Source organism: Anabas testudineus, chromosome 19 (genome assembly GCF_900324465.2).
Source record: "Anabas testudineus chromosome 19, fAnaTes1.2, whole genome shotgun sequence".
Lineage (NCBI taxonomy): Eukaryota > Metazoa > Chordata > Actinopteri > Anabantiformes > Anabantidae > Anabas > Anabas testudineus.
In genome coordinates this window covers 5,854,748-5,870,209 of record NC_046628.1, presented here as the reverse complement: position 1 = coordinate 5,870,209, position 15,462 = coordinate 5,854,748, and the positions used below count along the sequence as shown (strand labels likewise).

Sequence of the window (15,462 nt, the reverse complement as noted above, 5' to 3'; positions counted from 1 at the left end):
CTGGGAAAGAGAGGCTCAGTCTACAAATTTGCACACTGCAAAATACACACTAGATTTCACAGCGTGAAACTCGTGTGTCAATTAATGTTGTGTACTTTTGTGCATTTACTTTTGTTTTTAATGGTTAACATTGAGCATTGCCGGAATAATCCCAGCTGTGACTAGTAGGTCTCCTCGCTAATGACGTATATCTGAACAACAACATGAGAGTTGTATTAGCAGTGGAAATAAATCCAACAAAAAGTTACAACTACTGCTTGTTTTTGTCCCAACATGCGTCCTGAGAATCACTTCAACTTGCCACAGGTGGACTCTCATGTTCAAGAGACATCTCAGGTATAAATCAAGCAAACAGGATGCACCTGCCCACCGTCTGAAGTGCCACGGGACTAAGGACATCTTGCAGATGAGAAATTCTGTTTTCGATTTTTAGTAAATGTACAAATCCAGTGCTTTCTGAATCCACTTCAGAACAGAAGCCGGCCTGTTTTAGCCAGGCTGTGCCTTTTATCCGCTCTAATCCCCAGCACCGTGTCAGAGGACAGATGTCCCGTTCCAGTTGTAGGTGGAACCGTGGCTGTCTTCCAGATCAGACAAAGAGGAGACACCCTCTGCCCTGGGCCGCATGTAATTACTCCCACAACAAAAAGCACAAGTGAGCAGAGGAGAGGAGGCTGCCAGACTCATTGGGAAAATTGGCAAACTCGCTCTCCTCTTTTCTTATCTTTCTCGCTGTCTGTCCCAGAATTTTTACCCACAGTGTCCCCCACTCCCTTTCAATCGCGCTTTTTTTTCTCCCATATGCACTCGCATAAATAATGAACCATAACAACACAAGCTCCCTCAGCATCACGTGATTCAGTTGGTTCACAAGACACATACAGATGCCGCTGGGAGTCCCAGAGGTTTGATGGAGCGCTGTGGTTCACGGAGGGACTTCAAATACAATAGTGTGTTGTGCTCTGTCAAGGTTACCAGCCGGGGCTGTTGGTGGTTTAGCAGGGCTCTACCTTAATACAAATGGCCTCCTAACTGCTTCATTAAGTACTGAGATTTCTAACGTCCTGCTTTGTAATCGTGCAGCACTTTGTAGTTGTAGCACACTGGGTTTGAATCCACTGAACGGCCAGGTGCCTTTATATCTGTGGAGTTTGCATGTTGCCCCGATGCCTCTGCCTCTGTAGCATGTCTCTGTGAAAAAGAAACGCCACCTGTTTCGCAAAAGCAGTCACAGACCTGTTAAAAGTGAAACTGAACAGCCAATTGTCAGCTGTGATAACACTGTGTTTTTAAATGTGTGGATGTTAACCTGTGAATATGAGGTAACCAGCCTGGCCGACCCGAGACGGCGTGATGTTGCACTTCTCTGAAATAGCAGCAGTCCCCACTGTTGCTGAGAAATAAAGGTAATTAGCACAAGCAACTGAACAGTGCAGACACACACACGCTCGTGCACGAGCATGCAAGAACAGCCGTGCACACGCATTTAGATGAAAACCGGCGACAGTGAAGTAACATGAAGACACACACATTCACAGAGACGCACCTTCTTTCCAACAAAGCACCGACACTTGCAGCATGTGAGGGAAGCCTTGTGTGGGCGAGGAGGGAATCTACAGCACTAAGAGTGTGATATTTAACAGCTTAGCATGTCGTTGTTCACGGCGCTAAATCACGAGGACTCCACCTATGACTCAGTAGTTAAGAAACTTCTTTTTAATAACACGTTCAGCATTCAGAGAGGGTTGATGTGACGTGTGGGGGAAAAACAACACTTGCAGCAGATGCTGGCTGCTTTCAAGATGTTCTCAAAGTGAAATCCTTAAGATAATTTATCAGCTATAGTCACATTAAAACAATGTCTATTTAAATAAATATATTTTTATTCTTCTGTAAATCTAAAACATTAAAGTGGGGAAGGATATCTTAATGTCTTCCACTACTCTATTCATTTTATATTCCATAAGATCCTCCTCACAGCAAACGATTGGGGCTACAAACAAATTCATTGCTCCATATTAATTGTAAAACTGACATAGTTTCCACTGTGCTAACTGAAAATTCTACAATATGTGCAACTACAAACATCAATCAAATGAAAGCTCAATCAAACTGCAACAATAGAATCTGAATTATGGCCAACACGGCACGGCCCAGTATATTAAACACCGCGGAGAGAAAGCAAAGCCGAGATTCACACGACTTCAACGTGTTCCCTTTGAAACCATTCTTATGAGCAGCTGAGTGGGACAAACAGACAAAACGGCTGCCTCCCCGCTTGTCACTCGATATCAGGAATTGCTGACAGCATCTCTCAGTTGGCAGAACAAATAGCTGAAGTGTCAACTTAGGTAGATAGAAGATAAATTATCTATTTTATAACTCATTTATATTACCTATATACTCATATGTATTTATGTTCTACGGGTTTACACATGATTTCATAGTAAACCAACCCCCTAAATGAACTCATCCAGTTCACCACAGAGAGAAACAATAAAAATCAACTCTGATTTTTTTAATTTCTCACGTATTTCATCAAAGTTTCAAAAAGTCCAGCTCCCTGTCATTTCATGTTTTGGGGACGGACTTGTTCAGCATACAGAAGTCCCCACCTGTCACTTAGGGTCTTGACACAGCCCCGGAGAGTGAGCTTTGCCAAATACCATCAAACTGTGTGATTTTTTTCCCAGTGAAGGCAGCCTTTCATGTTCCATTTGTATTCAGTGTAGCAGTGGAAACACCGTCCCACATTCATGAGAAGCACCTGTTTGATAGTCAAATGTACTTCAGCTTGTGACAAGAACACAGAAGATGGACTCAACCTTCATGCTGCCCATTACTGACGGTCCCATCTTTCATCTGTTTGTGTCCCTTTGGTCACATGAAGGACCCCTTTACCTCTGGAGAACAGATGAGGCTGACCTTCCCCTGACACACACGAGATGGATCCTGGGTGCTGTGTCCGGCGGCGGCTTTGAATCCCGTCTCCTCTGCACGCTCCATTTTGGTTTCTGAAGAGGAGGGTAGGCGGGCAGCTTCTCTCTGTCATTTTGGTCCATCTTTTGTCTCTCTCTCATGATCTCAATCCTCCCGCCCCCCTTTCTTTCCACCCACGTTCTTCCTCTCTGCTCATTTCTAGTTCGTCTCTTTGTCTCTATTACTTGCTAACTTTTTTCTCATTTCCCTCTCCTCATCGTGTCTTCTCTTTTTTCCTCTCACTCCCAATCTTTTTCTGTCTTCCTGTGCTCCACCTTTATCATGTTCTGTCTCGTCTGCCCGACTGTCTGTAACCTTCCAACTTCTCTTTGGCCTTCTTCCTGCTTTCTGTCTATGTGCTCTGGCAGTAGAGAGAGAGGATATCTGTAGAGTCTCAGTGGTAATGACAGGGGTCACTATCCAGCGTCAGCTTTCAAATTTCTGCCCTACAGCTAACTGCTAAAAATGTAATGTTGTAGCCAGACAATGGAAGTGAAAGCTAGAGAGGGATAAGTCGAACCAGAACCTGACTGTACCTCTCCTATTCTAGTGTAACAAAAGCAGTATTTCACCTAGTACGGTCAGTCCGGCTGCATCAAATCATCAAAGACAGTCTTCTTCCACCACTACATCCAAACCTCCCTTCTATTAAGGGTCATCAGTTGTGGCCGTACAACACCACTTCCCATGATTAAGTGTCCAATTACGATCCCATTCTGCTCCCACGCTTCCTCTTACTCATAGCATAAAAGTGGATTTCAGATCACACTGTCTCGATCTGCCTGAGCCTCCGTTATTGATAGAGTCCGACTGGAGGGGAAAAAAACCTGCCTAATTTCTGAAATGTAATTTTACCTCCAGGAGCAGCAGGGTGGTTCAGTATCACATAACCTTTAAAGAAAGACAAAGGTTTGATGTAGATGCAGCGCGTTGGATTAACGGCTTTGCAAAGCTGCAGGGCCAAACTCCAGAGGCCCAGAAAGCTCCTTGCTCACTCAGTGTCAGATCCTGTGATGTAATTGGACACTTGTGTGGGAAGTTACATCACTTAATGTCTCTAATCTAAAAAGAAAAGATCCTGAAGGTACCTAACCTCTAGCTATAGTGTATCTTGATTCAACACGGTCGGATATTACCTAAAAATAAGAAACCACACTGTGCCACATGCTCATTGTCCAGATTCCTTCCTGACCTTTGGCCAACTAAATGTATTCAGCTCATCATCATTGAGTTTGGACACAGCACTGATCAGTTGTGTGAAGCGATTCCCAGAGCGTTCCTTAGATATCATGTTCACAAGAATCGGGTGACTGTTCTGTCGTCCTGGCTATCGCCAACGCCGAGGACTAAAAACCAGCTGTGAGGGTCGCTCCTTGTTATTCCGTGCACACATGCTTTAAGAAACTGGTGCCAGCTTGTGTTGGCAGAGAGCAACGTGTCCTTGAATAGATGTAGGAAGCCTTCTCAGTTATCCAGAGCTGACCTTGAAGTCCGGCGGTGTGAATGCAGCCTGTGTGACCCATGGGTGCAACACAATGGATGCCGAGTTTGTCTGCAGCCTCTACAACCTTGAAACAGACTAGGCAGGTGGAGAAAAGGGTCGACTGGAATGCTCCAGGGTCTTTTACATCCCTCATGTGCAGTGCTGGACTTAGATTCATGAAGATTCACAGTTGTCAACAGTTTGTGTGTTTGTGCTATAATTTCAACAGGCTTCTTGTGTGTGTGCTGTCGCCCGTCTCACCAGAAAACAACATCAGACAATTAATCTGTCCACTTTCTTAACCAGACACAATACGTGTGGCTTCACTTCTATCTTTTAGTAAATCCCTCACAGCATGTCCATGTATCCGATGAGTGACCTCTGCTCACCTTGCTCCTCCTCCCCTGCTCAGGTTTAAGCAGCCTTCGAGGACGTTCAGATCGAGCTTCTGGGTTGATCAAACCATCGCCTGGGGCTATTGTGAAAGCCTGTGATAGCTCGGAGAGGCAGGCAGAGCACACTTTGGCGTCTGATTGCATTGTGAAGGGAAGGCACCCTGCAGGTAAAGGAATGTCGAATGAGAGGACAAGAACAAAGGAAGATGAGAAATGTGGTTGTGTACAGTCAGGAGTGAAGACCAAACTGGAGCTCTCATGGTGGGGAAATTGGAAAGTTACCTGTTTACCTACAACATTTAAAGATTAAGCGACAGAACTGGGAGGAAAATCCTCCGAAGGGCTGGTTCTCTCTGTCTCTCCTGCAGCATCACTGAAAGGGTAACAAACAGAGGCTCAAAGTGACGGGCTGAGTAAATACAATGTGCCGAGCTGGCAGAGTCTGAGAGAGAGAGGTGTGAGAGGGAAAGGAAGCAGTGTGAGAAGGTTAAAGACAGAGATGATTGAGAAGATTGGAAGAGAGGTTACCGAAGATCAGAGAAAGGGGAGATAGTGAGAGGCGAGGTGAAAGGGGAGGCTTCTAGACGAAAGATTGATGGAGTAAGAGAAGAAGAAAAAGGGCGGGGGTAGAAGAGGGACAGAAAACAAACTGTGAACGTTACCCAAAGGCAGCAAGCTGGCAGTAGAATGGAAGATGAATCCGAGCATAGGGAGAGATAAAGCAAGAGGAAGACGGTTGAAAGAGTCGATAAGGAGAAGAGAAGAGGAGAAAAGAGAAAGTGCAGGATACAGACGGGGAGGCTGGGAAGGTGTTGTGCTATGTGTCGAAAGAACAGAGGAGGAGCCTTAAACCATCTGGGGGGAATACGGTGAGCCTTCATTTCAGCTACTGGGAAAAACAGGAGCCCGCGAGAGTGACAAAAAAAATACTTAACGCTCACATGTGGGACTTGTTTTCTGACAAATAATTCAAAACATGAAGAAAATAAAATTAAGAAAACAAACAAGCAAGGCTGACACACAGCCCGCAGGCTGCTGGAAACCGGCACTGGAAACAAAAGATGAGGGAAGGATGATGCACAGAGACGGGCCTAGTTTTGTCATTACTGTGTGTGAACAGTCAAAAACGTCACCTCTACAATGCATCAGTTTTATTACAAAACAGTTGGATTGGTTCCTAGTCAGCTGGTAGCCGAACGATGCATTGAATAATCCGGAGACTGAAAAGCTGCTATAAATAATAAAAGAACTAAAGATCTTATCTGCCTGTCGTATTAATTTGTACCCGACAGTAGTTTGAGGAGCTACTTTCACTTCTCTGCCGACGTACAGTCCGCGGTGCAGATGGATGCAGCCCAGCAGAGCTGACGGAGACCCCAGCATCTCTAAGGAACGTCTGCTCTTGCCCTTCTTGCAAGTACAGTATAAAGCACATGCTAATCTTGTTTCTTTCTTCCTGAAGGGCCTGCTGTCTATAGGGCGACTGAGACGTCAGCCTGTTTCTTATCATCATAATGAACCCCGCGTCCTAATGCCAAGTCCACGTAGTGTGTTGTACTGATAGGAGCACTGCTTATACAGTGACCTTGTTTCAACCAGGGTCACTGTCTGCTTGATGTTCCTCACGCGCTGCATGTACGAGCTTAGTAATTACATACAGTCCTGTAGAATGAAAGCCCTCATATCTTTAAGGAGCGGCAGGAGAGCGGGATAAACGGGGAGTGGACAGGGATGAGGAGATGAAACGTGGCAAATGTATTCATACCTTGATTCTTAGGTGTCAAAAGGACAGTTTGAGTTCAAGAAACACTCCCACTAGTGAGGGAACATTTTACTATGTTGATATACTATACTGTACTTTTCTACTGCCCCATGAAGCTGATGATTTTACATCAGGTAAAATCATCAGCCTTTAACCCATACTGGTTTTTAATTAAGACAACAGACTGGGAAGAGGCCTTGGTTTCCCGTGATACAGTATTTAATGTGAGAGCATGTTGTATTAGTAATGTCTGAAAAACAGCGATGCTGCAATGGTTGTTATTTAAGCAGCTGTAATTACTGTAATTGCTGGTGCAAATTTGCCAGACTTCTACTTAACATTCCTGCAACCCTAAAAGCCCAGTCCTGTGTTGTATGTTTAATGTGATGATGCTCCTATTGGTACGTTCCCCGGGATGGATGGAAAAGGTCTCACTCACCTGTTCCTGCAGGACGAATCTCTGTATTAACCAAACAACATATCATCCTTCTTCCAGACTGGTGCGGAATCTGCCAAACCCGCTGTAGGCCTCCACTGACGTTGGCTTGTCCACACCACGTCGTTACTAGGGGCAAAAATCGAATGATCGACTTCAACCTTTGCATTATTGCTTTACTGTTGTGTTGCGTTAGTTGCCCATTAGAAAGGTGACATCAGTTCTGACCCTCTGATCTCTGCAAGTTATAAGACAGACAACTGATGACAGTAACAGGATGAGCATCATGATGTGATGTATGGATTCTGACACAAAGACTTTTCTAACTGATGAATGTCAAGCGAAGGAGGTGTGTGTGTCAGTGGTTGTGTACTGGGCTCACATGCAGTCAGTTGTATGTGTAATGTCTAACAATGCTAAATGCAGCCACCCAGATTGTAAATGGGCTTGTAACCAATTTTCTGGTCAATGGACAATGAGCATTTAGTGCACCCTCACTATTCTTCTCTCTAACGACCCAGTGCAGCAAATCCAGCACAGGAAAAAAAAAAAAAAAATGCAGGCTATTCCCAAAAAGGCTGGATGGTTTGAATAAAAGCTCAGAGACGGCTTAGTGAAGCAGTGATAGTTAAATAACCATTCGACAAGCAAAACAGATGCCTGGACGGCCGCAGATGCTCAGATGACGGAGTTCACAGTATTAGTCCGTTTATTTAAGCATGCAGTTCTCATGCAGGATATAATGCGAGCGCTGGCGCGTTCAGCTGCATAAACACATGAACGCACACATTTGCCATGCATTTAAATGCCATTGTACACATTTAGCATATGTACCTACACACGCTTGAATGTAAAGATGTATACCGACATGCATCCACACACAGGAGCTAACTGCAGAATGGCCTTTTGTCTTCATCGGGTTAATAATGACATGTACACAGAGGCTTTGGTTATGTATGTTCTGTACACAATGTACTTTATTGTTCAGCCCCTCTTTGCTGTCACACTTATAGAGAAGGCCTGAATGCTGACAAAGGCGAGGATATAAAAGTACATAACAACAGACATGGCATACTGCAAAAGAACGCTTTGGCTGCACGTCGGAAAGCTAATGAACTTCCTTTGCTTGTAAAGTTTCATTGAAATGGCATTGAGAGGATGGTGAAGGAAGGAGACAGGGCCATTTTTAATTACTGATGTTTGATATCATATGATGAAAACATATGACTTGAAGAGCCATGTCCACCACGAACACCTCTGTACAGCATTGGCTTCTTTTGTAATTGTTAGTAAAGAGCTCAATGAAATCTGAGATGCTTGAAGTACTCATAGTATCAAGCCATAGCAGAAACATAATTCATAACAGTTTCATAACAATCCCTGATGGAACAACAAACTGACCGTGGTCATTGAGTTTCCCTGTAAACAAACAGAAGCTCATTTAAAATTCAGCAAACGAAATATTTTTTATTAAATACTTAAAATTCTGGAGTGTTGACATCCATGTGTCTTCACGACTACAGATGAAACAGTGACACACGACACGGCAGCATGACGGTGAAATCCTGGCTTCGAGTATTATAAACCACTGTTTAAACATATAAATCTGTCCCTTCAGCTGGACTTCACAGGTCGTATTTCATTGTCTCTGAGCTCAAACCCAAAAACCACACAATCAAACGCTGCTCCACAGCACGATCATGGTCAAAAGCTCCACAGGACACCTTTAAGTTGCCTTCTGGGACTCTTAGAAGGAAACTCCACTGATTGCTGATTTTTCAGATACATTTAAGGCAGTGCTACAACTGACACATTACCTGTTCGCCTGTCTTTACTGTATCACAGCAGAGAATAACCTTTAATAAAAAGAGTAATTATAGAAATCCAGGTTGAAGTGATACATAGGCAGGAAGCATCACCAGCGTGCTTTGTCAGCCTTATGAAAAAAAAAACAGTCTTGACATTATTTTATCATCTTTCCCATGTTGATGTTTCATTGGCCAGCTCACACAATCTCTCTGTAAAAGGTTTTATTTTTTTATTTGACAGCATCCCTGTGAGAATTTCCACTGTGTGCTCAGTGTTTACCAGAAGCTGGATACTTGTGAGGGTCATTTCCTGTGTAAGAATACCAACTTAATTAAAACCCACAAGCCATGTTTGTTCACCTCCACTTATCAACAGTGAACAGTGTTTACCATTTCACGCGCCGACCCTTTGATTTAAGTTTTCCGAAACCCTCCTAACACAATCGCTTCTCGTTTGAACACAGACTTGACTACTCTTGGGTAATCCATACATATGCATGAGCTTCTGTTTTACACACACTCGATGCTCAGCAGCCCTCTCCTTGCTCTCCACGCTGACAAGCAGCTTTTCTTCAAGTGTTTAGTCATCGTTAAAACATTCATTTGCAACATACCGCTGCATTAAATCCTGCTAAGACATATTAGTTAAACAATCATCAAACATAGATTTTTCTCAATACAAGTCAACCTTTGATGTAGGGGAGGGTGAAACCACTGAAACACGTCAATGTTAAGGGCAAAACAGCATTTCCATTCCTCTCGAAACAAATTACATCACAGCTCGTTTTTGACACTGTATATGAGACAAAATGTCAATTTCTACCTGTAACGTGTGCTACTGTAAAAAAACTGTCTATTAACATAGAAAGATTGAAGTAGATACACAATCTTAAATTCTTCTTCTTGTTGTTTTGAGTCTTTTTCTTTTTTCTTTAAAAGAGTTCATTTTCATACGATCTCAAAGAGATTTCAGTTTTAATAGTGGTGTCTAACCCTAATTCTGCAATACGATGAACGTGTGGAATTGTAAAGATATTTTTGATCATCACTGCATCTCTGGTGAAATTAATATGTTATACAATACATCGTTCTAATGATAACTGAAGTGGGAGAAAGGAATGCCCATTGTAATGGTCCACGCCACAACCAGAGAATGTGAACCATTGTGGTCTAAAATGTAATGGCAGCATAATCCTGGCACATAAGCTGAAAAACAACCTCTCTTCTCAAAGAGACAACTCCAATCTAACCCATATTCGCCTCTAGGTACCCTCCCCTCCCCACCCAGAGCAGGAAAGCAGCTACAAAACACTGTAGGCACTGTGACCATAATACACTTTAACTACAAAACTGAGCAGAGTAAAAAAAAAAAAAGAAGAAGAAAGAAACACCCCATTATCTGACTGTGTTTGTTGATAGGAGAGAGCCGTTCCAGGCTCATCCATGTGCAGTTGATAGAGTGTCTTTTGGTCTCTCAGTGAGGAAAGAGGTGCTGTGTCACTGGCTCCATCGAAAGAGTCATTTCTCCTTGACTGAAGGAGAAAACACAGAAGCATTTACACATTCTTGTAGAGAGGCCTGGATGTGAACGCACACACCTCCATTCCCTTGACTGAGACATTTTAACTGTAAGGCTTTGAAGGTCCGCTGGTCCCTTAATCTCCACCTGAAAGCCCACTGTGTCACTGTCCACACTGGGCATAGAATCATCATCCTCAGACTGTACAGTGAGAGATTATCAGTTTAAAGGCTCCGGGGTTAGAGGTCACCACTTTGCGGTTCAGGTCTGGCTTCCTGGTTGCGGCTGCGACCCAGTCTGGGGAAACGGGATGACGTTTTGGAACGAGGTGTCTTGGCGCCGCCGTCGTTGGCGTGTGGTGTGTCTCTAGATGATGGGGAACAATAAAACAAGTTTTAAATTGACATTTGGTGAAGTTTAGCATTAGGTTTATTATTCAAACAAACCAATGATGTTGCATCTAAAAGCTTAAATGCATTACTTCCTTTGCCAAGACTTTTTCTTGGAAATCCAGACATTAGGCAGAGCCACAAATGGAGAAGCTGTCATGCTCCAAATAAACTGAATCACAGTTATTGTACAGTAAATGAACTGACAGCCGTCACTGGAGGATTTTATCAGCTGCACTTCAGCTAGTATCAGTTGAACAAATTGAACGCTATCTTACGGTTTGCTTGGGTGAACACCTTCAAATCCAACACATATCAAACGAGAGCCATTAATGTCTTCCACACCATCTGGAAATACAACACAGCGGACGTGCAGATATGTTTTTGGTTTTGGAAAGGCAGAAACGAAAAGCCATCCTCCTTCAACTACTCTTACTCCAGCCCTGTGTACATGTGGAGAAACATCGACAAGACCAGCAGGTCTAGTCAATGTTGTTAAGCTACAATTGGACAACTGCTGTCCAAAGGTGGAATTTAGCAAATGTTGAATTAAATTCATCACATAGTCAGGTGGCATCAACTCTTAACCAACACAAGGAATCAAACTATATGCATTTCTCATCTTATTATGATGTCTAGGCGCCCCATTACTTGGCAGAAAATAATCCTGGACACTTGATGATATCATTGCCCTAGTTGCCCTGACGACCGTCTCCACAACATATGAACCCCTGATCCCTGAGTCTTACCTGATAACGATGAGGACGAATGAGGGGCACTTGTCAAAGAAAGGAAATTAATCACAGTGAGAGTGCAGCCCTGGAGTTAAATATGTTCTTGTTGTCTGAAGCACACTGAGCTCTCCCTCTGAAGCATTTCATCCCTAAGAAAGTGACCTCTCACCTGCTGCTCGTGATAAAGCAGTCCCTCTGTAATAGGATCTGTCAGTTCAAGTGCTTCTTTGACAAGGAGACTTGCAATAAATATTAAAAACAGCGAAGAGTCTGAGGGCACTTCCCTGTTGATGTCCAACTGCCCTATTTATTGACGCCCCAAATGCTAGAGCTGTGATTTAGGTCATCTGGGACATCTGGGTGGTCTTGTGACACACATTTGACTCCCACTCGGACAACACCTTGCTAAAAATAAACACACTCAGGGTGAGATGCACATGTGGTGGTTAAAAGTGTCACTGTGAGCCATATGCTTGCATGTGACGCAGCAGGGGCTAAAAAAGCAGCGCAGGGAGGCTCTGTCACGTAAAAATGGGCTGAGATATGGAAGAGACAGTTACATCGCAGCCCGGTAAGCACGACTTGTGACTCAAACTTAAGTATGAAAAATGTATGGCTGCAAAGTGTCTTTGTCAAAACCATCAAGATCAAACAGCTTTGGGAGTCGGTGTGAACAGCCAATGTGAGAACAGCCTGAACTTTGTTAATATGGTGAACAGGATTCCTTTTCATCTGGCACAAATGTTTAGCAGGGGCTCAAGTGCCACTTATTCCCATATCTCTGCACAAGGTAGCTGCAATCAAGTGCAGCCACACAATTTCAATTTGACCAAGGCTGGCCAAACATCGAGGCAACGGGGAGTTCTATCAGCAAACATTTCGCTATAGTGGAGGCAGCATGCAGAGCTAAAACTGCAAGCCATCTCATTTATTCATATCAAACTGAGTAATGGAGCTAAATGTACTAAATTAATTAGGCTTATGGAATTTTCTTTCTGGCTCTCAGCATGTGCTTGTCCCCCATTTGGACATGACATTGACTCGTGCATGGTAATAACTTTTCCAGGCACTGTTAGAATATGAATAATTTGACTGCACAGGAGCATAATTAGAGTAAACAGGTACACAAACTCAAGCATGCATCTAATTGATTGTCTAACAGCAAAACACTTGGTCCAGTGAACAATACAGTCCGAATGATAAAACTGCTCCATCTACATTTCCCTTCACAAAGAGAGACACACTACATTTATCAAGTAAAACCAACACACACACACACACACACAGGCCTATGTAGAAACAAATACATAGTTTGAGGCCACTACAATAAAAGGTTACTTCCTTATTGTGAAGTCAAACTGACAGCGCCACAAAGGTCTGCAACACTTATTTTCCAAGGCAGCGGGTCAATAACACAAGAGTCCAGATTGAGTGTGTGTAGTTTGTGGTGTGAGTAATCCATGAAAGTGTTAGGGTTGAGCTGCATACTAAGTGGCACATCTAAGGAGAGCTGTGACAGTGCCCCTGTTCCAGACAAGTAAGGAAAATTGCAGAAAACGTAAGGAGGTGAGTGTTTGTATGTGTGGAGAGGCACAAAGAGATCTGTACACAAGAATGTTGGTCATCAAACACCAACACTGCTGTCTGGTCTGTTACTCATATGCCTATTATTAGCTAATTGTACTAATGGCTGGGTCAGTCGTACGTGGACCAAAGAGCTGGACAAGCTGAATGGTACACTGTCAGCAATGTTGTTATTGTTGATCTGAGCAAACAGTGGCCATGAATAATATGTGATTCTGTAAAAGGCAAAAATCACTGAGATGTCAGTGTTAGAACAGAGATTGATGCTGGAATCTCAACCCAATGACAGGAGGAAGATATATAGAAGCTGCTGTGGTGTAATACATCAATGAAAACAACTAAATTCTAAAATACTCACCTACAGTACACAGTACACTGGCAGTAAGAGGTGATGGTCATACAGTATGGTGAACAGAATATTAATTCAGTGTTAAATTTGTCATAGTTTTCAGCTGCAAGTGCATTTGACTTACTAAGACTTGTGAACTTGTGAATGGCACAAACTTTCCTAAATCTATCATTCATGGCAGGCAGGATCTGTTCCAACAAGTGGTTCCTGGATGAGGCCCAGAGTTTTTTCAAATTACTATTTCCAAGGTGAAAAACGTTCAAGGATAAAAAGATTATTTCAGGTTCAGATACTGAATACTGTATCAGACAAATAACCAATTCAGAACACTGTCAACTGTACTAAGCAAGCGAATACAGTAAGTACCGCACACAATACTGTACCGAATGTACACTGCTGTTTATGTCTACTGGGAGCCGTCATTTGATCCTCTAAAAACAAGGTGTCATCCACTTTTACCTTTATATCCCAACCGCAACACATCAGTGTGATCAAATAGCAACGTCTGGTGTCTGGTGCTTTTGTCAAACTTCTGCTAAATGAAATCAAAGCAGCGGGAATGCTTCCAAGTAAGTTTTCTGCCAGCTCACATCAGTCTGAGTGGCTAATTATGACTAAATCCAACTAGAGGATTGGCATGTTAAATAGTTTTTGAAGGACTCAACTTAAAGCTGATATTTAAAGGAAAACCAAAACTGAAAATAACATCATTCGGGATGCTGCCAGTTTATAAGCAATATTTTCATGAGGCCTTCAGGTCAATGTGGCATCATCAAGGAGTTTTGAGATCTATCTGGCCTTTGGGTGTCTCAGCAGGAGATGTAAGGAGGCTGAATCTAAATCTGTCTTTCCCTCCATTTCTCCCTTTATGTTTTACTCTTTCCTATGTCTCCTTCTCAGACTTTCTTTCTTTCTCTCCATCCTCCACTGTCCCCTTCTCTTCATCTTTCTCACTAAACCACTTCCTGTCATTCTCTCTCTCCACGGGCTTCTAATTTTCTCAGTGCACCAGAACATCTGTCATATCCTGTTTGAGTCTCTCCACCCTTACACTAGGTTTGCCTTTGTGTCACCAATCTGCCAGCAACAACATCTGGCGGCATCTGGAAGATGCAGAGGATAATTGGTGCTATGCAGATAATTGAGAATAAAGAAAACTCATCAAGAAACAGATACTCATTAAAAAATATTGCTATTTTCTATGAAATTGATTCATATGATATTGTTAAGTGAAAAGAGTTGAATCATAATCCTGTAAGGTCTTAACCTTGCTACTGCCTTAAGTGCAGTGAGATGTTTTATTGTAATTTGGTGCTAAATAAATAAAAATACATTTAAAATAGAGAAAATACTGAAAAGAAAAGATATAAGACTTGTCTTCAATTGTCATTCAGAGTAAAATAGTGTGGGTGAGTAGTGATTAAAATGACACTTAAGATGTGGTCCACAGTTCAATGCTGTATATACCTGACAAAACAAATAGATGAGGAGGAAAGAGCTCTAAAAAGGTTTACTGAAAATGCACATTTTTAAACTGTTCATATGTGCAAATGCTTTATTTTATTTGGAAAAAAAAAAAAGCCAAATATAACAATATTTTTTGAAATGCTGAAATATCACACGTCACTCAGAAATTAATGTTCACGTTTAAAATGGATGGCACACTTTCCACTTAGGGCCAAGCATTATTCTACACTGTGTTTGCACCCTCTCCACCAAGCTCCCCCTGCCCCCCCACCAGCTCACAGGCCTGATGATGCTGCCAAATGAGCAGGCAGTTATGGAGTCCAGACAGCCACATAGCAACAAACATTTAAACACCATAAAAACACTGGCAAGTCTCAGAGCAACATTATTACATAGGGACTCTGGTGAGAAGGTAAGGAGCACTGCACAACTTCACACACACAAGCCAGGAATATTATAATATGCTGATCTTGTTGATCCAATGTCAACAGCAATTCAACCGAGTCATGGAGGTAAACACGCCAGTGTCACTGTCAATTACAACAGGTGGAGAACAA

General features: G+C 42.7%; 1 protein-coding gene across 1 annotated transcript in view; it reads right to left on the bottom strand.

Moving 5' to 3' along the window:
- Window positions 1-8,008: 8,008 nt before the first annotated feature.
- The window catches only part of snx29 (sorting nexin 29), a 107,046-nt gene continuing 99,592 nt past the window's right edge, over window positions 8,009-15,462 (bottom strand). Inside the window, exon 21 of the mRNA XM_026351345.1 lies at window positions 8,009-10,748. Within this exon, the coding sequence (XP_026207130.1) occupies window positions 10,622-10,748 (127 nt within the window). The 3' untranslated portion in view covers window positions 8,009-10,621. The remainder of the gene's footprint in view (window positions 10,749-15,462) is intronic.